Source organism: Ranitomeya imitator, chromosome 2 (genome assembly GCF_032444005.1).
Source record: "Ranitomeya imitator isolate aRanImi1 chromosome 2, aRanImi1.pri, whole genome shotgun sequence".
Lineage (NCBI taxonomy): Eukaryota > Metazoa > Chordata > Amphibia > Anura > Dendrobatidae > Ranitomeya > Ranitomeya imitator.
Window position 1 is genome coordinate 311,471,675 of NC_091283.1, and position 22,005 is coordinate 311,493,679.

The 22,005-nt window shown below is 42.4% G+C and overlaps 1 protein-coding gene across 2 annotated transcripts in view; it reads left to right on the forward strand.

Moving 5' to 3' along the window:
• LOC138663407 (oocyte zinc finger protein XlCOF6-like) overlaps window positions 1–19,440 on the forward strand; it is a 29,713-nt gene extending 10,273 nt beyond the window's left edge. The window contains exons 4-7 of one of the 2 annotated variants that reach the window (XM_069749596.1): window positions 14–137; window positions 219–313; window positions 512–602; window positions 17,547–19,440. In XM_069749596.1, the coding sequence (XP_069605697.1) occupies window positions 14–137; window positions 219–313; window positions 512–602; window positions 17,547–18,715 (1,479 nt within the window). In that variant the 3' untranslated portion in view covers window positions 18,716–19,440. The remainder of the gene's footprint in view (window positions 1–13; window positions 138–218; window positions 314–511; window positions 603–17,546) is intronic. The other variant, XM_069749597.1, reaches the window with a different exon arrangement.
• The last annotated feature ends 2,565 nt before the right edge of the window (window positions 19,441–22,005 follow it).

The window sequence follows — 22,005 nt, forward strand, 5'->3', positions numbered from 1 at the left end:
TTGTATGTGTCAGGTTCCTATAAGGTGTCAGGATGTCGCCGTCTATTTCTCCATGGAGGAGTGGGAGTATTTAGAAGGACACAAAGATCTGTGCAAGGACTTCATGATGGAGGTTCCCCAGCCCCTCACATCACCAGGTAATAGACAGGACTAAATACACACGGCCAATAATTCTGTATGTAAAGAATGAATTCAGTCCCTGTATGTGTTTCCTCCAGATCTATCCAGTAAGAGGGCAACACCAGAGAGATGTCCCCGTACTCTTCTTCCACGGGAGTGTAAACAAGATCCCAATGTTCCTCAGGGTCATCAGGTAGATGGAGAGAAGGTGTCATGACCTCTCCCATATGATGTGTAGACGGCTGTGAAGGTCTTGTGCTCAGTCTTTTTTTATTCACCAGTATTATATATTTTATACTTGTGTAATGAGAACAGTGGAGGTGGCAGGATTAGAACTGATCATAGATGTGACTTTTCCATCGGTCTGTGTCCTTTACAATATTTGTTTCAGGGTGAAGATCTGACCCATATTAATACTACAGAGACATATGTGAGGGGTGATGAGCGATGTAAAGAGGAGATTCCTACATATGACTACCCAGGTGAGTAGTAACCACTAAATGCTGAGAAGTCACAGATTCTTCTCAGTCATCGACTGTGAGTGCCTTATAGGTGGTGTAGTCCGGCCGTATCACAATCGTGCGTTCACCATTTTATCTCTAGACCACAACATTCTCCTCCATCCAAAATTGTTCAAATGACTTTGGGCATTAAAAGACCTTTTCCATAGAACTTACAACCTGGAGGATCCACCTACCCCTGAGATTAGGAGACACTGACTCTTACCTGCCCAGGTAACCTACAAAGCCAAATGACAGCATACGTAAAATGTGTTGACAAGTTAGAGAATCACTTAAAGAAAATTATGATGGTCCTGTAAGAGAAAACGGAGGGTAATGATGCTGTTGGCGTTTTATTGGGTGAGTCTACCATCTCTCCCTCTACCTTCTCTTTTTTTCTTGCCAAACTTCTCTATTATGATAGCTAACATTAAATGTGCAGTGGGGGCCAAGTGTGAATTTCTGTATAATAATAATAATAGAGTTTCCTTTAATCCTGACTTTCAATTTCTTTTAAAATCAACTAACTTCAAGAAGGATTTTGATAAACTACATAAAAGACATTAAACCTGCGCCATGATATATCTTTCAAGCTGTGCATGGTTTATGTTTGTAATATACATTTATTCGCGCCTGCAGAAGATGTACTGGCATGGCTCAAGCCCTGGTTTCATGGATTCACTCCACATCATAAATTTCATTACCGTATTTTTTGGACTATAAGATGCACATTCTCTGGCTGTGGTGGGGAGGTGAGGGAGCAGCAGGTCACAGGAGGTAGGAGCCCGTGGCTGCAGCATACTCCTGTGCCCGCTGCTAAAGAGAAATGAACATTCACTGCATTCCACGCCCATGGGAGTGGAAAGCAGTGAATATTCATTTTTCTTTAATAGCGGGTACGCTGTTAGCTGCAGCCACAGGGCGTTCTCGTGTGCCCGCTACTTAAGGGAATGAATATTTACTGCTCTCCACTCCCATAGGTGTTGAATGCAGTGAATATTCCCTTTAGTAGCAGGGACATGTGAATACCCAGCAGCTGCAGGAAGCCTGCAGCTAACACTGTGCTCGCTACTAACGAGCAATGAATACTCACTGCCCTACATGTACATAGTCCTGGTGTGGGGAGCAGTGAGTATTGCGACAGCTGTCCTTCGGCTTGTAAGCAGAACATGACGAACCTGCCATGTGCTTCTCACAAGCATAAAGCAGCTGCTGGCACCGTAACAAGATGCTGCAAGGAAGCACAGGAAGGTAAGTAATATTCTTTTTTTTACAAAAAAAAAATTCTGATGGTGCCCTGCATGCCAGGATGGGGATGAGGGCCATTCATACCAGGATAAGGAAGGGGCCCTGCATACCAGGACATAGATGGGGACCCTGCATACCAGGATAGGGATGTTTGCCATGCATTCCAGGGTAGGGATGAGGGGGCAATGCATACCAGGATAGGGATGAGGGAAACATATATACCAGGATAGGAGATATTAAGTACAGAATTGACCACATTTTTTGCTTCAATTTTTCTTTCTTATTTCCTCCTCTAAAACCTAGGTGCGTTTTATAGTCAGAAAAATACGGTATGTTTTCAATCTTAAGAAATTCAGATTACTGCAGAATCTCTCCTAAAATGGGGAGCGCTAATACTTTTTCTACTCTTCTGGTCAGGATTCATTGTGGCTCCAATGGTCCACTATAAATGAGTGCAACTCCGGTTAAGTGTTGGAACTCTCCCCTCATACATACGTTGTTGTTGATGTATTTTTTTTACTCTATGTCTTTTTCTACATGTTTATCTGTATGATAGTTTGATTATGGTGGAATCTGCCTGCCTTTCTTACCTGAGTCTGTAACTCCGTGGTGGTCTTTAAAAAAAGTTCCCCATTGCCTCTTCCAAATGCTCCAGATCTAAATTTATAACAAAATCAGCTCTGCACTATTATAAATAGTTCTCTTTAACCCCTTCCGGACATGCACCGTACTAGTACTGCTCTGCGGGAACTGAGTTCCCGCAAACCGCAATACTAGCACGGTGGCATGATCGCGTGGCCTCACACTGAGCGCCGCGGTGATCACGTGCCGGTGTCTTTTATTTTTTTAATTTATTTTATTTTTTTTATATAGCGCTAACATATTCCGCAGCGCTTTACAGTTTTGCACACATTATCATCACGGTCCCTGACGGGGCTCACAATCTAAATTCCCTATCAGTATGTCTTTGGAATGTGGAAGGAAACCGGAGTACCCGGAGGAAACCCACGCAAACATGGAGAGAACATACAAACTCTTTGCAGATGTTGTCCTTGGTGGGGTTTGAACCCAGGACTCCAGCGCTGCAAGGCTGCTGTGCTAACCACTGCGCCACCGTGCTGCTGTATATGACAGCTGACACCCCGCAGCAATGCCCACGATCAGCGCTAGCGCCGATCGTGGGCATTTAACCCCTCTGATGCCGCTGTCAGTAGTGACAGGGACATAGAGGGGCATCGGGCAGGGATTGGGGGCTCCCTGTGCTCTCCCACCGGAACAACGGTGGCTGCGGGGCTCCTTCCGAGTCCTGAAGTGAGGTGGCTAGCTCAGAGCAGGCACCGGAAAGCCTCCTGCACTGCCTGTCAGATCGCTGATCTGACACAGTGCTATGCAAAGTGTCAGATCAGCGATCTGATCTAATATAGTGATGTCCCACCCTGTTAGAAAGTAAAAAAAAAAAAATAGAATGTATAAAAAAAAATCCCCAAATAAAGATAAAAAAAAAAAATCCCAAAAAAATCCATTTATTTATGTAAATTAAAAAAAACCAATAAAAGTACACATATTTGGTATCGCCACGTCCGTAACGACCCGCTCTGTAAAACTATCCTACTAGTTAACCCGTTCAGTGAACACCGCAAAAAAAAAAAAAAAACAAGGCAAAAAACAACGCTTTATTATCATACCATATCATAAAAGTGGAATAACACACAACCAAAAAGACAGATATAAATAATCATGGTATCGCTGAAAACGGCATCTTGTCCCGCAAAAAGGCCACCATACAGCATCATCAGCAAAAAAATAAAAAAGTTATAGCTCTCAGAATAAAGCGATGCAAAAATAATAATTTTTTATATAAAATAGTTTTTATTGTGCAAAAGCGCCAAAAATTAGGTATCACTGTAATCGTACTGACCTGAAGAATAAAGCTGCTTTATCAATTTTACCACACGTGGAACGGAATAATCGCTCCCTGTAAAAGAAATTCAGGAATTGCTGGTTTTTGTTCATTCTGCCTCCCAAAAATCGGAATAAAAAGCGATCAAAAAATGCAATGTGCCCGAAAATGGTACCAATAAAAACGTGAACTCGTCCCGCAAAAAACAAGACTTCACATGACTCTGTGGGCCAAAATATGGATAAATTATAGCTCTCAAAATGTGGTGATGCAAAAACTATTTTTTGCAATGAAAAGCGTCTTTTAGTGTGTGACGGCTGCCAATCATAAAAATCTGCCAAAAAAACGCTATAAAAGTAAATCAAACCCCCCTTCATCACCCCCTTAGTTAGGGAAAAATTATAAAATTTTAAAAAATGTATTTAATTCCATTTTCCCATTAGGGTTAGGGTTGGGGCTAAAGTTAGGGTTGAGGTTAGGGCTAGAGTTAGGGCTAGGGTAAGGGTTAGGGCTAGGGTTAGGGTTGGGGTTAGTGTTGGGGTTGGGGCTAAAGTTAGGGTTGGGGTTAAAGTTGGGGCTAAAGTTAGGGTTGGGGCTAAAGTTAGGGTTAGGGTTGGGGCTAAAGTTAGGGTTTGGATTACTGTTGTGAATTCTGCTCTTGGGTTCCCTCCAGTGGTTGTTGGTGGGAATGCAGTTGTCTCTGACTCGCAGTCCTGGCCAGGTGTATCGGATAATTACAATTCTGACTGGGATATTTAGGTGTGCAGGATCCTTTAGCCCTTGCCAGTTGTCAATGTTCCTTGTGAAGTGTTGGATCTCTTTCTGGCTTCTCCTGCTTGCTGCCAAATTCAGCAAAGATAAGTGTTTTGTTTTTGTATCTGTGGCACACTGCTGTGTGCTTGTTTCAGTTTATTCCTACTCTGTTTGTAGGATTCACTGGAGTTGCAGATATACGCTCCTACATCTTTAGTTAGATGTAGGAAGTTTTTTGTATATTCTGCTGTGGATTTTTTGAAGGGTTTTTAATACTGACCGCACAGAACTCTGTCCTATCCTGTCCTATCTAGCTAGAGTGACCTCCTGTGCTAATCCTCTTTTTCTGCCTATGTATGTTTTTTCTTCTCTGACTCACCACCAATATTTGTGGGGGGCTGTCTATCCTTTGGGGATCTGCTCTGAGGCAAGATAGTATTCCTATTTCCATCTTTAGGGGTATTTAGTCCTCCGGCTGTGACGAGGTGTCTAGGTTTGTTAGGTACACTCCACGGCTACTTCTAGTTGCGGTGTTAAGTTCAGGTTTGCGGTAAGTATAGTGGCCACTTTCTCCAGTGAAAGTTCTCATGCAGCTCCAAGGTCACCAGATAATAACAGTACAACTGGCCCACAATGAGTTAAATGCATCTCAGAAGAAGGGAAGGAAGCTCTTGAGCCATTTTTTTTTCTCCAGTCTGTTTTGTGTTCTCTTCCCTCTGAATATCTGGGTGGCTGAGGAGCCTGGTGCAAGCATCAATGTTCAGGAATTAGCTTCTCGTGTAGACCAGCTCGCTGCTAGGGTGCAAGGTATTTCTGATTATATTGTTTAGACTCCTGCATTAGAACCGAAGATTCCTACTCCTGATTTGTTTTCTGGTGACAGGTCTAAATTTTTGAGTTTTAAAAACTGTAAACTGTTTTTTGACCTGAGACCTCGATCCTCTGGTGATTCCATTCAGCAGGTAAAAATCGTAACCTCCCTGCTGCGTGGCGACCCGCAGGATTGGGCGTTTTCCCTGGAATCTGGGAATCCGGCTTTGCTTAATATTGACTCCCTTTTTCAGGCTTTAGGACTATTATATGATTAACCTAATTCTGTGGATCAAGCTGAGGCTTTAGGACTATTATATGATTAACCTAATTCTGTGGATCAAGCTGAGAAGACCTTGTTGGCCCTGTCTCAGGGTCAAGAGGCGGCAGAATTGTATTGTCAGAAATTCAGAAAATGGTCTGTGTTGACTAAATGGAATAATGATGCTTTGGCGGCAATTTTCAGTAGGGGGCTTTCTGAATCCGTTAAAGATGTTATGGTGGGGTTTCCCACGCCTTCCGGTCTGAGTGATTCTATGTCTCTGGCCATTCAGATTCACCGACGCCTGCGGGAGCGCAGAACTGTGCGCGCTGTGGCGTTATCCTCAGAGCAAATTTCTGAGCCTATGCAATGTGATAGAATTCTGTCTAGAACGGAACAACAAGGTTTCAGACGTCAAAATAGGTTGTGTTATTATTGTGGCGACGCTTCTCATGTCATTTCTGTCTGCCCTAAGCGGACAAAGAGGATCGCCAGTTCAATTACCATCAGTACTGTACAACCTAAATTTCTGTTATCTGTGTCCTTGATCTGCTCATTGTCATCATTTTCTGTCATGGCGTTTGTGGATTCAGGCGCCGCCTTGAATTTAATGGATTTTGAGTTTGCCAAGCGTTGTGGTTTTCCCTTGCAGCCTTTGCAGAACCCTATTCCTTTGAGGGGCATTGATGCTACACCCTTGGCTAGAAATAAGCCCCAGTTTTGGACACAGGCAACCATGCGCATGGCGCCAGCCCATCAGGAAGATTGTCGATTTCTGGTGTTGCATAACTTGCATGATGTTATCGTGCTGGGTTTTCCATGGTTGCAGGTACATAATCCTGTGTTGGACTGGAAGTCCATGTCTGTGACAAGTTGGGGTTATCAGGGGGTTCATAATGATGTTCCTTTGATGTCAATCTCCTCTTCTTCACCTTCTGAGATTCCAGAGTTTTTGTCTGATTTTCAGGATGTATTCGATGAGCCCAAGTCCAGTTTTCTTCCACCGCACAGGGACTGTGATTGTGCTATTGACTTGATTCCAGGCTGTAAGTTTCCTAAGGGTCGACTTTTTAATCTATCTGTGCCTGAACATACCGCCATGCGGAGCTATATTAAGGAGTCTTTGGAGAAAGGGCATATTCGGCCATCTTCTTCACCGTTGGGAGCGGGGTTCTTTTTTGTTGCTAAAAAAGATGGTTCCTTGATACCCTGTATAGATTATCGCCTCTTGAATAAAATCACGGTCAAGTTTCAATACCCTTTACCTTTGCTTTCCGATTTGTTTGCTAGGATTAAGGGAGCTAATTGGTTTACCAAGATTGACCTTCGAGGGGCATATAATCTTGTTCGTATTAAGCAGGGTGATGAATGGAAAACTGCGTTTAACACGCCCGAAGGCCATTTTGAATACCTTGTGATGCCATTCGGACTCTCTAATGCTCCATCTGTTTTTCAGTCCTTCATGCATGATATGTTCCGGACTTATCTTGATAAATTCTTGATTCTATATTTGGACGATATTTTGATTTTTTACGATGATTGGGAGTCTCATGTGCAACAGATCAGGATGGTATTTCAGATCCTTCGTGACAATGCCCTGTTTGTGAAAGGGTCTAAGTGTCTCTTTGGGGTGCAGAAAGTCTCTTTTTTGGGCTTCATTTTTTCTCCTTCATCTATAGAGATGGATCCGGTTAAGGTTCAGGCCATTCATGATTGGATTCAGCCCACATCCGTGAAGAGCCTTCAGAAATTTTTGGGTTTTGCAAATTTTTATCGCCGTTTCATTGCTAATTTTTCCAGCGTGGTTAAACCCTTGACCGATTTGATGAAGAAGGGCACTGATGTGGCGAATTGGTCCTCTGCGGCTGTCTCTGCCTTTCAGGAGCTTAAACGTCGTTTTACTTCTGCTCCAGTGTTGCGCCAACCGGATGTTTCTCTTCCGTTTCAGGTTGAGGTTGACGCTTCTGAGATTGGGGCAGGGGCCGTTTTGTCTCAGAGGGATCCTGTTGGTTCCTTAATGAAACCGTGTGCCTTCTTTTCCTGTAAGTTTTCGCCTGCTGAACGCAATTATGATGTCGGCAATCGGGAGTTGTTGTCTATGAAGTGGGTGTTTGAGGAGTGGCGACATTGGCTTGAGGGAGCTAAGCACCGTATTGTAGTCTTGAAGAATTTGATTTACCTCGAGTCTGCTAAACGGCTGAATCCTAGACAGGCTCGATGGTCCTTGTTTTTTTCCCGTTTTGATTTCGTGATCTCGTACCTTCCGGGTTCTAAGAATATTAAGGCTGATGCCCTCTCTAGGAGTTTTTTGCCTGATTCTCCTGAAGTCTTAGAGCCGGTCGGTATTCTGAAAGAGGAGGTGGTCCTTTCTGCCATTTCCCCTGATTTACAACGGGTTCTTCAGGAATTTCAGGTTGACAAACCTGACCGCTGTCCTGTGGGGAAATTGTTTGTTCCTGACAGATCGACTAGTACAGTGATTTCTGAGGTTCACTGTTCCGTGTTGGACGGTCATCCTGGCATTTTTGGTACCAGAGATTTGGTTGGTAGGTCCTTTTGGTGGCCTTCATTGTCACGTGATGTGCGTTCTTTTGTGCAGTCCTGTGGGACTTGTGCGTGGGCCAAGCCTTGTTGTTCCCGTGCTAGTGGGTTGCTTTTGCCATTGCCAGTTCCTGAGAGGCCCTGGACGCATATTTCGATGGATTTTATTTCTGATCTTCCGGTCTCCCAGAAGATGTCTGTTATCTGGGTTGTTTGTGACCGGTTCTCTAAGGTGGTTCATTTGGTGCCCTTACCTAAATTGCCTTCCTCTTCTGATTTGGTTCCGTTGTTCTTTCAGCATGTGGTTCGTTTGCATGGTATTCCGGAGAATATTGTTTCCGACAGAGGTTCCCAGTTTGTTTCTAGGTTTTGGCGGGCCTTTCATGCTAGGCTGGGCATTGATTTGTCTTTTTCTTCTGCATTTCATCCTCAGACAAATGGCCAGACCGAGCGTACTAATCAGACTTTGGAGACTTATTTGAGATGCTTTGTGTCTGCTGATCAGGATGATTGGGTGGCCTTCTTGCCATTGGCCGAGTTTGCCCTTAATAATTGGGCTAGTTCTGCTACTTTGGTTTCGCCTTTCTTTTGTAATTTTGGTTTTCATCCTCGTTTTTCTTCTGGGCAGGTTGAGCCTTCTGACTGTCCTGGTGTGGATTCTGTGGTGGACAGGTTGCAGCAGATTTGGGCTCATGTGGTGGACAAGTTGGTGTTGTCTCAAGAGAAGGCTCAACGTTTTGTTAATCGTCGTCGGTGTGTTGGTTCCCGGCTTCGGGTTGGGGATCTGGTCTGGTTGTCTTCCCGTCATGTTCCTATGAAGGTTTCTTCTCCTAAGTTTAAACCTTGGTTTATTGGTCCTTATAGGATTTCTGAGATTATTAATCCGGTGTCTTTTCGACTGGCGCTTCCGGCCTCTTTTGCTATCCATAATGTCTTCCATAGATCTTTGTTGCGGAAATATGTGGAGCCCGTTGTTCCCTCTGCTGATCCTCCGGCCCCTGTGCTGGTTGATGGGGAGTTGGAATATGTTGTTGAGAAGATTTTGGATTCCCGTTTTTCGAGGCAGAAGCTTCAGTACCTGGTCAAGTGGAAGGGTTATGGCCAGGAGGATAATTCTTGGGTTTTTGCCTCTGAAGTTCATGCTACTGATTTGGTCCGTGCCTTTCATCTGGCTCGTCCTGATCGTCCTGGGGGCCCTGGTGAGGGTTCGGTGACCCCTCCTGAAGGGGGGGTACTGTTGTGAATTCTGCTCTTGGGTTCCCTCCAGTGGTTGTTGGTGGGAATGCAGTTGTCTCTGACTCGCAGTCCTGGCCAGGTGTATCGGATAATTACAATTCTGACTGGGATATTTAGGTGTGCAGGATCCTTTAGCCCTTGCCAGTTGTCAATGTTCCTTGTGAAGTGTTGGATCTCTTTCTGGCTTCTCCTGCTTGCTGCCAAATTCAGCACAGATAAGTGTTTTGTTTTTGTATCTGTGGCACACTGCTGTGTGCTTGATTCAGTTTATTCCTGCTCTGTTTGTAGGATTCACTGGAGTTGCAGATATACGCTCCTACATCTTTAGTTAGATGTAGGAAGTTTTTTGTATATTCTGCTATGGATTTTTTGAAGGGTTTTAATACTGACCGCATAGAACTCTGTCCTATCCTGTCCTATCTAGCTAGAGTGGCCTCCTGTGCTAAATCCTGTTTTTTCTGCCTGTGTATGTTTTTTCCTCTCCGACTCACCGCCAATATTTGTGGGGGGCTGTCTATCCTTTGGGGATTTTCTCTGAGGCAAGATAGTATTCCGATTTCCATCTTTAGGGGTATTTAGTCCTCCGGCTGTGACGAGGTGTCTAGGTGTGTTAGGTACACTCCACGGCTACTTCTAGTTGCAGTGTTAAGTTCAGTTGTGCGGTCAGTATAGTGGCCACTTTCTCCAGTGAAAGTTCTCATGCAGCTCCAAGGTCACCAGATCATAACAGATTACATTTTCGGGTTGGGATTAGGGTTAGGGGTGTAGTTAGGGTTAGGGTTGGGATTAGGGTTAGGGGTGTGTTTGGGTTAGGATTTCAGTTAGAATTGGGGGTTTCCACTGTTTAGGCACATCAGGGGCTCTCTAAATGCAACATTGCGTCCGATCTCAATTCCAGCCAATTCTGCGTTGAAAAACTAAAACAGTGCTCCTTTCCTTCCGAGCTCTCCCGTGCGCCCAAACAGGGGTTTACCCCCACATTTGGGGTATCAGCATACTCAGGACAAATTGGACAACAACTTTTCGGGTCTAATTTGTCCTGTTACACTTGGGAAAATAAAAATTTGGGGGCTAAAATATCATTTTTGTGGAAAAAAAATATATTTTTTATTTTCACGGCTCTGTGTTACAAACTGTAGTGAAACACTTGGGGGTTCAAAGTTCTCACAACACATCTAGAAAAGTTCCTTGGTCTAGTTTCCAATATGGGGTCACTTGTGGGGGGCTTCTACTGTTTAGGTACATCAGGGGCTCTGCAAATGCAACGTGATGCCTGCAGACCAATCCATCTAAGTCTGCATTCCAAACGGCGCTCCTTCCCTTCCGAGCTCTGCCGTGCACCCAAGCAGTGGTTCCCCCCCACATATGGGGTATCAGCGTACTCAGGACAAATTGGACAACAAATTCTCCTGTTACCCTTGGGGAAAAAAAATTGCGGGCTTAAAGATCAATTTGTGGAAAGAAAAAATGATTTTTTAATTTTCACGGCTCTACATTCTAAACTTTAGTGAAACAATTGGGGGTTAAAAGTGCTCACCACACATCTAGATAAGTTCCTTAAGGGGTCTTCTTTCCAAAATGGGGTCACTTGTGGTGGGTTTCCACTGTTTAGGCACATCAGGGGCTCTCCAAACGCGACATGGGTTCCGATCTCAATTCCAGCCAATTTTGCATTGAAAAGTCAAACGGCACTCCTTCCCTTCCGAGCTCTGCCATGTGCTCAAACAGTGGTTTACCCCCATATATGGGGTATCAGCGTACTCAGGACAAATTGTACAACAACTTTTGTGGTCCAATTCGTCCTGTTACCCTTGGGAAAATAAAAAATTTGGGGCGAAAAGATCATTTCTGTGAAAAAAAATGATTTTTTTTTACGGCTCTACATTATAAACTTCTGTGAAGTACTTGGGGGTTCAAAGTGCTCACCACACATCTAGATTAGTTCCCTAGGGGGTCTACTTTCCAAAATGGCGTCACTTGTGCGGGGTTTCCACTGTTTAGGCACATCAGGGGCTCTCCAAACACGACATGGTGTCCGATCTCAATTCCAGCAAATTTTGCATTGAAAAGTAAAATAACGCTCCTTCCCTTCCGAGCTCTGCAATGTGCCCAAACAATGGTTTACCCCAACATATGGTTTATCGGCGTACTCAGGACAAATTGTACAAAGAGTTTTGTGGTCCAATTTCTCCTGTTACCCTTGGTAAAATAAAACAAATTGGATCTGAAGTAAAAAATTTGTGAAAAAAAGTTAAATGTTCAATTTTTTTTAAACATTCCAAAAATTCCTGTGAAGCACCTGAAGGGTTAATAAACTTTTTGAATGTGGTTTTGAGTACCTTGAGTGGTTTTTAGAATTGTGTAACTTTTGGGCATTTTCTGTCATATAGACCCCTCAAAGTCACTTCAAGTGTGAGGTGGTCCCTAAAAAAAATGGTTTTGCAAATTTGCTGTAAAAACGAGAAATCGCTGGTCAAATTTTAACCCTTACAACTTCCTAACAAAAAAAAATAATTTTTCCAAAATTGTGGTAATGTAAAGCAGACATGTGGGTAATGTTATTTATTAACTATTTTGTATGATATGACTCTAATTTAAGGGCATAAAAACTAAAAGTTTAAAAATTGCAAAATTTTCAAAATGTTCGCCAAATTTCCATTTTTTTCACAAATAAAGGCAAGTCAAATCAAAGAAATTTTACCACTATCATAAAGTACAATATGTCATGAGAAAATAGAATCTCAGAATCACCAGGATCCGTTGAAGCGTTTCAGAGTTATGATCTTATAAAGTGACAGTGGTCAGAATTGAAAAAAATGGCCTGGTCAGAAAGTTGAAAACATGCATCGAGGTGAAGGGGTTAAATGAATAGTTCTTCTTGAAACTCATGTGATAGAAAATATTGTCCATTACGATCGTTTATATTGCCAAGAACCACTGAAACCCATACTTTAATTACCCCGAAGAGGTTTTACCATTAGTTACTCATCTTTATTTTATACTTAACCCCTTTACCCCCATGGGTGGTTTGCATGTTATGGACCGGGCCAATTTTTACAATTCTGACCACTGTCCCTTTATGAGGTTATAACTCTGGAACGCTTCAACGGATCCCGGTGATTCTGACATTGTTTTCTCGAGACATATTGTACTTCATGATAGTGGTAAAATTTCTTTGATATTACCTGCGTTTATTTGTGAAAAAAACGGAAATATGGCAAAAATTTTGAAAATTTCGCAATTTTCCAACTTTGAATTTTTATGCAATTAAATCAGAGAGATATGTCACACAAAATACTTAATAAGTAACATTTCCCACATGTCTACTTTACATCAGCATAATTTTGGAACCAAAATTTTTTTTTGTTAGGGAGTTATAAGGGTTAAAAGTTGACCAGCAATTTCTCATTTTTACAACACCATTTTATTTTAGGGACCACATCTCATTTGAAGTCATTTTGAGGGGTCTATATGATAGAAAATACCCAAGTATGACACCATTCTAAAAACTGCACCCCTCAAGGTTCTCAAAACCACATTCAGGAAGTTTATTAACCCTTCAGGTGTTTCACAGGAATTTTTGGAATGTTTAAATAAAAATTAACATTTAACTTTTTTTCAAAAAAAATTTACTTCAGCTCCAATTTGTTTTATTTTACCAAGGGTTACAGGAGAAAATGGACCCCAAACCTTGTTGGACAATTTGTCCTGAGTACGCCAATACCCCATAAGTGGAGGTAAACCACTGTTTGGGCGCATGACAGAGCTTGGAAGTGAAGGAGCGCCATTTGATTTTTTAATGCAAAATTGACTGGAATTGAGATAGGACGCCATGTTGCGTTTGGAGAGCCACTGATGTGCCTAAACATTGAAACGCCCCACAAGTGACACCAGTTTGGAAAGTAGACCCCCTAAGGAACTTATCTAGAGGTGTGGTGAGCACTTTGACCCACCAAGTGCTTCACAGAAGTTTATAATGCAGAACCGTAAAAATAAAAAATCATTTTTTTCACAAAAATTATCTTTTCGCCCCCTAATTTTTTATTTTCCCAATGGTAAGAGAAGAAATTGGAACCAAAAAGTTGTTGCACAATTTGTCCTGAGTACTCTGATACCCCATATATGGGGGTAAACCACTGTTTGGGCGCAAGGGAGAGCTCGGAAGGGAAGGAGCGCCGTTTGATCTTTCAATGCAAAATTGACAGGAATTGAGATGGGACGCCATGTTGCGTTTGAAGAGCCACTGATGTGCCTAAACATTGAAACCCCCCACAAGTGACACCATTTTGGAAAGTAGACCCCCTAAGGAACTTATCTAGAGGTGTGGTGAGCACTTTGACCCACCAAGTGCTTCACAGAAGTTTATAATGCAGAACTGTAAAAATAAAAAAACATTTTTTTTTCACAAAAATTATCTTTTCGCCCCCAATTTTTTATTTTCCCAATGGTAAGAGAATAAATTGGAACCAAAAAGTTGTTGTACAATTTGTCCTGAGTACGCTGATACCCCATATGTGGGGGTAAACCACTGGGCGCATGGGAGAGCTCGGAAGGGAAGGAGCGTCGTTTGACTTTTCAATGCAAAATTCACAGGAATTGAGATGAGACGCCATGTTGCGTTTGGAGAGCCACTGATGTGCCGAAACATTGAAACCCCCCACAAGTGACACCATTTTGGAAAGTAGACCCCCTAAGGAACTTATCTAGATGTGTGGTGAGCACTTTGACCCACCAAGAGCTTCACAGAAGTTTATAATGCAGAGCCGTAAAAATAAAACAAACATTTTTTTCCCACAAAAATTATTTTTTAGTCCCCAGTTTTGTATTTTCCCAAGGGTAACAGGAGAAATTGGACCCCAAAAGTTGTTGTGCAATTTGTCCTGAGTGCGCTGATAGCCCATATGTGGGGGGAACCACCGTTTAGGCGCATGGGAGGGCTCGGAAGGGATGGAGCGCCATTTGGAATACAGACTTAGATGGAATGGTCTGCAGGCGTCACATTGCGTTTGCAGAGCCCCTAATGTACCTAAACAGTAGAAACCCCCCACAAGTGACCCCATATTGGAAACTAGACCCCCCAAGGAACTTATCTAGATGTGTTGTGAGAACTTTGAGCCCCCAAGTGTTTAACTACAGTTTCTAATGCAGAGTCGTGAAAATAAAAATAAAAAATTCCCCCCAAAATTATTTTTTAGCCCCCAGTTTTGTATTTTCCCAAGGGTAACAGGAGAAATTGGACCCCAAAAGTTGTTGTCGAATTTGTCCTGAGTACGCTGATACCCCATATGTTGGGGTAAACTCCTGTTTGGACACACGGGAGAGCTCGGAAGGGAAGGAGCACTGTTTTACTTTTTCAACGCAGAATTGGCTGGAATTGAGATCGGACGCCGTGTTGCGTTTGGAGAGCCCCTGATGTGCCTGAACAGTGGAAACCCCCCAATTATAACTGAAACCCTAATCCAAACACACCCCTAACCCTAATTCCAACGGTAACACTAACCACACCTCTAACCCAGACACACCCCTAACCCTAATCCCAACCCTATTCCCAACCGCAAATGTAATCCAAACCCTAACCCTAACTTTAGCCCCAACCCTAACTGTAGCCTTAACCCTAACTGTAGCCTTAACCCTAGCCCTAACCCTAGCCCTAACCCTAGCCCTAACCCTAACCCTAGCTCTAGCCCTAACCCTAGCCCTAACCCTAGCCCTAATGGGAAAATGGAAATAAATACATTTTTTTTATTTTTTTTATTTTTCCCTAACTAAGGGGGTGATGAAGGGGGGTTTGATTTACTTTTATAGCGGGTTTTTTAGCGGATTTTTATGATTGGCAGCCGTCACACACTGAAAGACGCTTTTTATTGCAAAAAATATTTTTTGCGTTACCACATTTTGAGAGCTATAATTTTTCCATATTTGAGTCCACAGAATCATGTGAGGTCTTGTTTTTTGCGGGACGAGTTGACGTTTTCATTGGTAACATTTTCGGGCACGTGACATTTTTTGATAGCTTTTTATTCCGATTTTTGTGAGGCAGAATTACCAAAAACCAGCTATTCATGAATTTCTTTTGGGGGAGGCGTTTATACCGTTCCGCGTTTGGTAAAATTGATAAAGCAGTTTTATTCTTCGGGTCAGTACGATTACAGCGACACCTCATTTATATCATTTTTTTAATGTTTTGGCGCTTTTATACGATAAAAACTATTTTATAGAAAAAAATAATTATTTTTGCATCGCTTTATTCTGAGGACTATAACTTTTTTATTTTTTTGCTGATGTTGCTGTATGGCGGCTCGTTTTTTGCGAGACAAGATGACGCTTTCAGCGGTACCATGGCTATTTATATCTGTCTTTTTGATCGCGTGTTATTCCACTTTTTGTTCGGCGGTATGATAATAAAGCGTTGTTTTTTGTCTCGTTTTTTTTTTTTTCTTACGGTGTTTAGTGAAGGGGTTAACTAGTGGGACAGTTTTATAGGTCGGGTCATTACGGACGCGGCGATACTAAATATGTGTACTTTTATTGTTTGTTTATTTTTTTTTTAGATAAAGAAATGTATTTATGGGAATAATATTTTTTTTTTTTTTTTTACACACTTGTAAAAAAATTTTTAAACTTTTTTACTTTGTTCCAGGGGGGGACAATACAGATCGGTGATCTGCCAGTTTGCACAGCACTCTGGCAGATCACCGATCTGTCTGAGAGCAGTGCAGCGTTACCAAGTGCCTGCTCTGAGCAGGCACTTGGTAAGCCACCTCCCTTCCCTGCAGGATCCGGATCCGCGGCCATCTTGGATCCGGGACTTTCTGCAGGGAGGAAGGTAGGAGACCGCAGAGCAACGCGATCACATCGCGTTGCTGCGGGGGTCTCAGGGAAGCCCGCAGGGAGCCCCCTCCCTGCGCGATGCTTCCCTGCACCGCCGGCACATCGCGATCATGTTTGATCGCGGTGTGCCGGGGGTTAATGTGCCGGAGGCGGTCCGTGACCACTCCTGGCACATAGTGCCGGATGTCAGCTGCGATAAGCAGCTGACACCCGGCCGCGCTCCCCCCGTGAGCACGGCCGATCGCCTATGACGTACTATTCCGTCCTTGGGAAGTAGGGCCCACCCCACATGGACGGAATAGTACATCTAATGGCAGAAAGGGGTTAAAAAGACTACTCAGCTTGATTATTTCAGTAGATGTGTTATTGTCTATAGTCACAGTTTTGCCCATCACCCTTTAACGTCTTTAACACCTCTACATCTGGACTTACACACACACCCCTAGATTGGGTCACATTGATACTTGCTTTTCTGTAGTATGAGATGATAAGAAGAATTATAGTCAGGTAGTTTGGCCCCAACTGGGAGGGCAGAGAAAATACAAAATCAGAAGACGCAAGAGTAGTCAGTATCTAGGAAAGAAAGGAGAGGTTTGTGGATGATTTCCGCACTTGCTGATCAATAATGAGATGTATATCCCAGGTTATCAAATGGATACAGGTTTATTCTATGCGTTTCAAAGTATAAAACACTTCTTCGTCAGGAAAGCCCAATACTAGTGACTATTTTGACTCTACAGCCACTTTCCTATAATTGCTGTGCAGTGGATGCTGGAGAGTAAAAATTGCAAATATACCATTTTATTACCCAACACATAGTGCCCAGATTGTGCTCCAGAAGACACATTCACCTTAAATTAAGTGGGTTCTTCTCACTATAATAATGCCAAATACTTGGATGCTAAATGTGGCTTCAGCACACTGCAAGACTCAAAAGTGAGGGTGAAATTTGACTCTGGGAGAGCGGATATTGCTGGATTGGTTAATGGAAGCCATGTTGCTTTTCAAGAGCCATTGAGCCACTAATAATGTAGAAACCTCTGTTTTTCCATTGACAGATGATGTTTGTTTTTGTAAAATGAGTAGAACTTTTTACTGGTATTATTTTTGTCCACATAACATTTCTTTGTGGCTTTTTATTTCATTTTTGGGAGGCAGAATAAACAAACAGTTGAACACCACGCTCCACTGGTTCATGCAATGAGGTTTTCTATTAGACTGTGAACTGTCATTTTCTTGATGAATAATTCAAATTTTTTACATAACTTGCTATTTGTACTGACAGTTTAAGTAGAAATGTTCAAAAATATTTTATTGAAAAATGAGTAATTGGTTTTATTTTTAGCAGATGACTGTACCAGGAGATCAGAGGGACAGCTGACATCTTCAAGTTTTAAATCAGATGATCTTGAGATCCTACAGGATACAATTGAAGTGAATGCCATTACTCCAGATATGCCATCATCCTTTCACAGCAAAGATCAGTCATCTGATCCTATGAAACAGGTCCTAGTTTCTGATTCATTACCGCCTACTAAGGAAAATGAGAGTCGTAAAATAAGCATTAAGAAACTAACTGCTCCTAAAGAAAAGAAGCAATTTTCACCTTCAGAATACGGAAATAGCTTTCCCCTTCAAAAATATTTTCTTAAACATCAAACAATTCACACAGCAGAGAACAGCAGAGGTCAGAAATATTTCAACCAACAATCAGATCTTGCTATACACCAGAAAACTCACACAAGGGAGAAGTCTTTTTCATGTTCAGAATATGGAAAATGCTTTGTGGATAAATCATATTTTCGAACTCACACAGATGAGAAGCCATTTTTCTGTTCAGAATGTGGGAAATATTTTACACTGAAATCACATTTTGTTAAGCACCAGAGAATTCACACAGGGGAGAAGCCTTTTTCCTGTTCAGAATGTGGGAAATGTTTTAACAAAAAATCAATTCTTGTTATACACCAGAGAACTCACACAGGGGAGAAGCCTTTTTCATGTTCAGAATGTGGGAAATGTTTTAACTGGAAAGGGAATCTTGTTATACACCAAAGAACTCACACAGGGGAGAAGCCTTTTTCTTGTTCCGAATGTAGGAAAAGTTTTAACGATAGATCAAGTTTGGTTAAGCACCAGAGAACTCACACTGGTGAGAAGCCTTTTTCATGTTCAGAATGTGGGAAATGTTTTAACCAGAAACCAGATTTGGTTAAGCACCAGAGAACCCACACAGGGGAAAAGCCTTTTTCATGTTCAGAATGTGGGAAATATTTTAACCAGAAATGCAGTCTTGTTATCCACCAGAGAATTCACACAGGGGAGAAGCCTTTTTCATGTTCAGAATGTGGGAAATGTTTTAACCATAAATCAGATTGTGTTAAGCACCAGAGAACCCACACAGGGGAGAAGCCCTTTTCATGTTCAGATTGTGGGAAACGATTTACCCGAAAAGCGCATCTTGATCACCACCAGAGAACCCACTCAGGAGAGAAGCCTTTTTCATGCTCTTAATGTGGGAAATTTTTTAAATGGAAATTGTATTTTCTTAAAGGGGTTGTTATCATGTTTGGCCTTGTTAAAATAAAAAAATAATTTTCACCTTCCGTGCCGGTGCTCTTTCAGCAGTATTGGCACTCTTGCTCCTGGGGCTCATGAGGTTGCAGGAAGCCAGGGCTGCGACTTCTCTTTGACTTCTTATTGTTTGATTTTTCCAAATGTGCGAACAATGAAGCCAGCGCTAATTAGATGCAGGGCTCACATGACCTAACAACCCTTCATGAGCCCCCGAAATACAAGTGCTGGAACCGCACCAGAATGGGAGGGTTATTTAAGTTTTTTTATTTTAACAGGACCAAACATGAGGAATGAGAAGTCAAAATCCCACACAGTGGAGAAGTTATTATCATACCTAGAGTGTGTAAAGTGAATTACTGGAAAATCGTATTCTGTTGATCAAAAATAACTCAGACGGGAAATAACATTATACATTATTGGCAAATTGTACAAAAACATATAACAAACAGATGTATAATTAAATGAGAAAGGGAAATTATTTCAGAACTTACCATATTTCTTGGACTATAAGACACACACTTTTTTTAATCAGATAATTTTTATTAAGAAATTACACATTAACGTTTTTACCAAGAGACATAAGTAGAACAAAGATATTTTCAATGTTACATGATATCATTATGTTATTGTTATACATAAAATACAATAAAGTTGTAATCTTCTTCCAAGGATTCCGTTTTTTTTCATTCAAACAAACTAATACAACCCCCCCTTCCCCCAATAACACTCCAGAAAAAGCAATATATTTTTTATGATGTACAGTACAGACCAAAAGTTTAGACACACCTTCTCATTTAAAGATTTTTCTGTATTTTCATGACTATGAAAATTGTATATTCACATTGAAGGAATCAAAACTATGAATTAACACATGTGGAATTATATACTTAACAAAAAAGTGTGAAACAACTGAAATTATGTCTTATATTCCAGGTTCCTCAAAATAGCCACCTTTTGCTTGGATGACTGCTTTGCACACTCTTGGCATTGTCTTGATGAGCTTCAAGAGGTAGTCACCTGGAATGGTCTTCCAACAATCTTGAAGGAGTTCCCAGAGATGCTTAGCACTTGTTGGCCCTTTTGCCTTCACTCTGCGGTCCAGCTCACCCCAAACCATCTCGATTGGGTTCAGGTCTGGTGACTGTGGAGGCCAGGTTATCTGGCGTAGCACCCAGTCACTCTCCTTCTTGGTCAAATAGCTTTTACACAGCCTGCAGGTGTGTTTAGGGTCATTGTCCTGTTGAAAAATAAATGATGGTCCAACTAAGCGCAAACCGGATGGAATAGCATGCCGCTGCAAGATGCTGTGGTAGCCATGCTGGTTCAGTAAGCATTCAATTTTGAATAAATCACCAACAGTGTCACCAGCAAAGCACCCCCACACCATCACACCTCCTCCTCCATGCTTCACGATGGGAACCAGGCAAGTAGAGTCCATCCGTTCACCTTTTCTGCGTCGCACAAAGACACGGTGGTTGGAACCAAAGATCTTAAATTTGGACTCATCAGACCAAAGCACAGATTTCCACTGGTCTAATGTCCATTCCTTGTGTTCTTTAGCCAAAACAAGTCTCTACTGCTTGTTGCCTGTCCTTAGCAGTGGTTTCCTAGCAGCTATTTTAACATGAAGGCCTGCTGCACAAATTCTACTCTTAACAGTTGTTGTAGAGATGTGTCTGCTGCTAAAACTCTGTGTGGCATTGACCTGGTCTCTAATCTGAGCTGCTGTTAACCTGCGATTTCTGAGGCTGGTGACTCAGATAAACTTATCCTCAGAAGCAGAGATGACTCTTGGTCTTCCTTTCCTGGGGCGGTCCTCATTTGAGCCAGTTTCTTTGTAGCGCTTGATTGTTTTTGCCACTGCACTTGGGGACACTTTCAAAGTTTTCCCAATTTTTCAGAATGACTGACCTTCATTTCTTAAAGTAATGATGGCCACTCGTTTTTCTTTACTTAGCTGCTTTTTTCTTACCACAATACAAATTCTAACAGCCTTTTCCGTAGGACTATCAGCTGTGTATCCACCAGACTTCTACACAACACAACTGATGGTCCCAACCCCATTTATAAGGCAAGAAATCCCACTTACTAAACCTGACAAGGCACACCTGTGAAGTTAAAATTATTTCCGGTGACTACCTCTTGATGCTCATCAAGAGAATGTCAAGAGTATGCAAAGCAGTCATCAAAGCAAAGGGTGGCTACTTTGAAGAACCTAGAATATAAGACATAATTTCAGTTGTTTCACACTTTTTTTGTTAATTATATAATTCCACGGCGCATGCGCGGACCTTAGCAAAGTCGGACATGGCTTGCTGAGCTCCGTATCCCAGCTAGCCGCTACAGCCCTAAAGAGCACTAGGATAGTGGTGAAAATAACCTGCACAGCGAGTACTTACCACTGGGAATTGCGTGAGCGAATATGCCGAAGAAGGGGAGTGCGAATCAGACAGCAAATCGCACGATAGAAGAGCTCCTCATGAGCAGCGGTGCGGGCAAGATGGCCGCCGCAGCAGCTTCCCCTCCTGCCTCCTCCACAGCGATGGCCAGCGGAGCTGATACGGAAGAATCTGGCACCACAGGTGAGGCGGTTATCCCCACGGCAGCTTTAGTTAAGACGCTGCAAGAGACATTTCGCTCAGAGCTTAAATCAGCCATGCATAATATCACCGCACAGCTACAGGAGATAATCCAGCGTACCTCCAGTCTGGAGGATAAAATGGAGGCTGCGGCGGAGGCCCTTGAGGAGGACCAAGAGACTATTAAATTTCATGCAGAGCGCAGAGTAGATCTAGAATTAAAGTGTGAGGATTACGAGAACAGATCTCGTAGAAGTAACATACGTATCAGAGGCCTCCCAGAGTCCATAATAGCCCTTAAAGATACAGCAACAACGCTAGTTAAGGCTCTGCTTCCAGAGGTGGACCCCACATTACTGCATATTACAAGGATTCACAGAGCTTTGGGCAAACCGCGATCAACAGAATTCCCTAGGGATGTCGTCCTCAAAATGCACTATGAAGAATCAAGAGATCTAATCCTGGCTACAACTAGAGAAATGTCCTCCCTGCCTGGTTTACCGAACTCAATGTGGCTGTTTGCAGACATATCTCCTACCACACTCGCCAGGAGAAGATCACTCAAACCAATGACTACCGCCCTTCAAGCGGTGCATGCTAAATATCAATGGGGATTTCCGTTTGCTCTACTATTCACTCACGGCAACG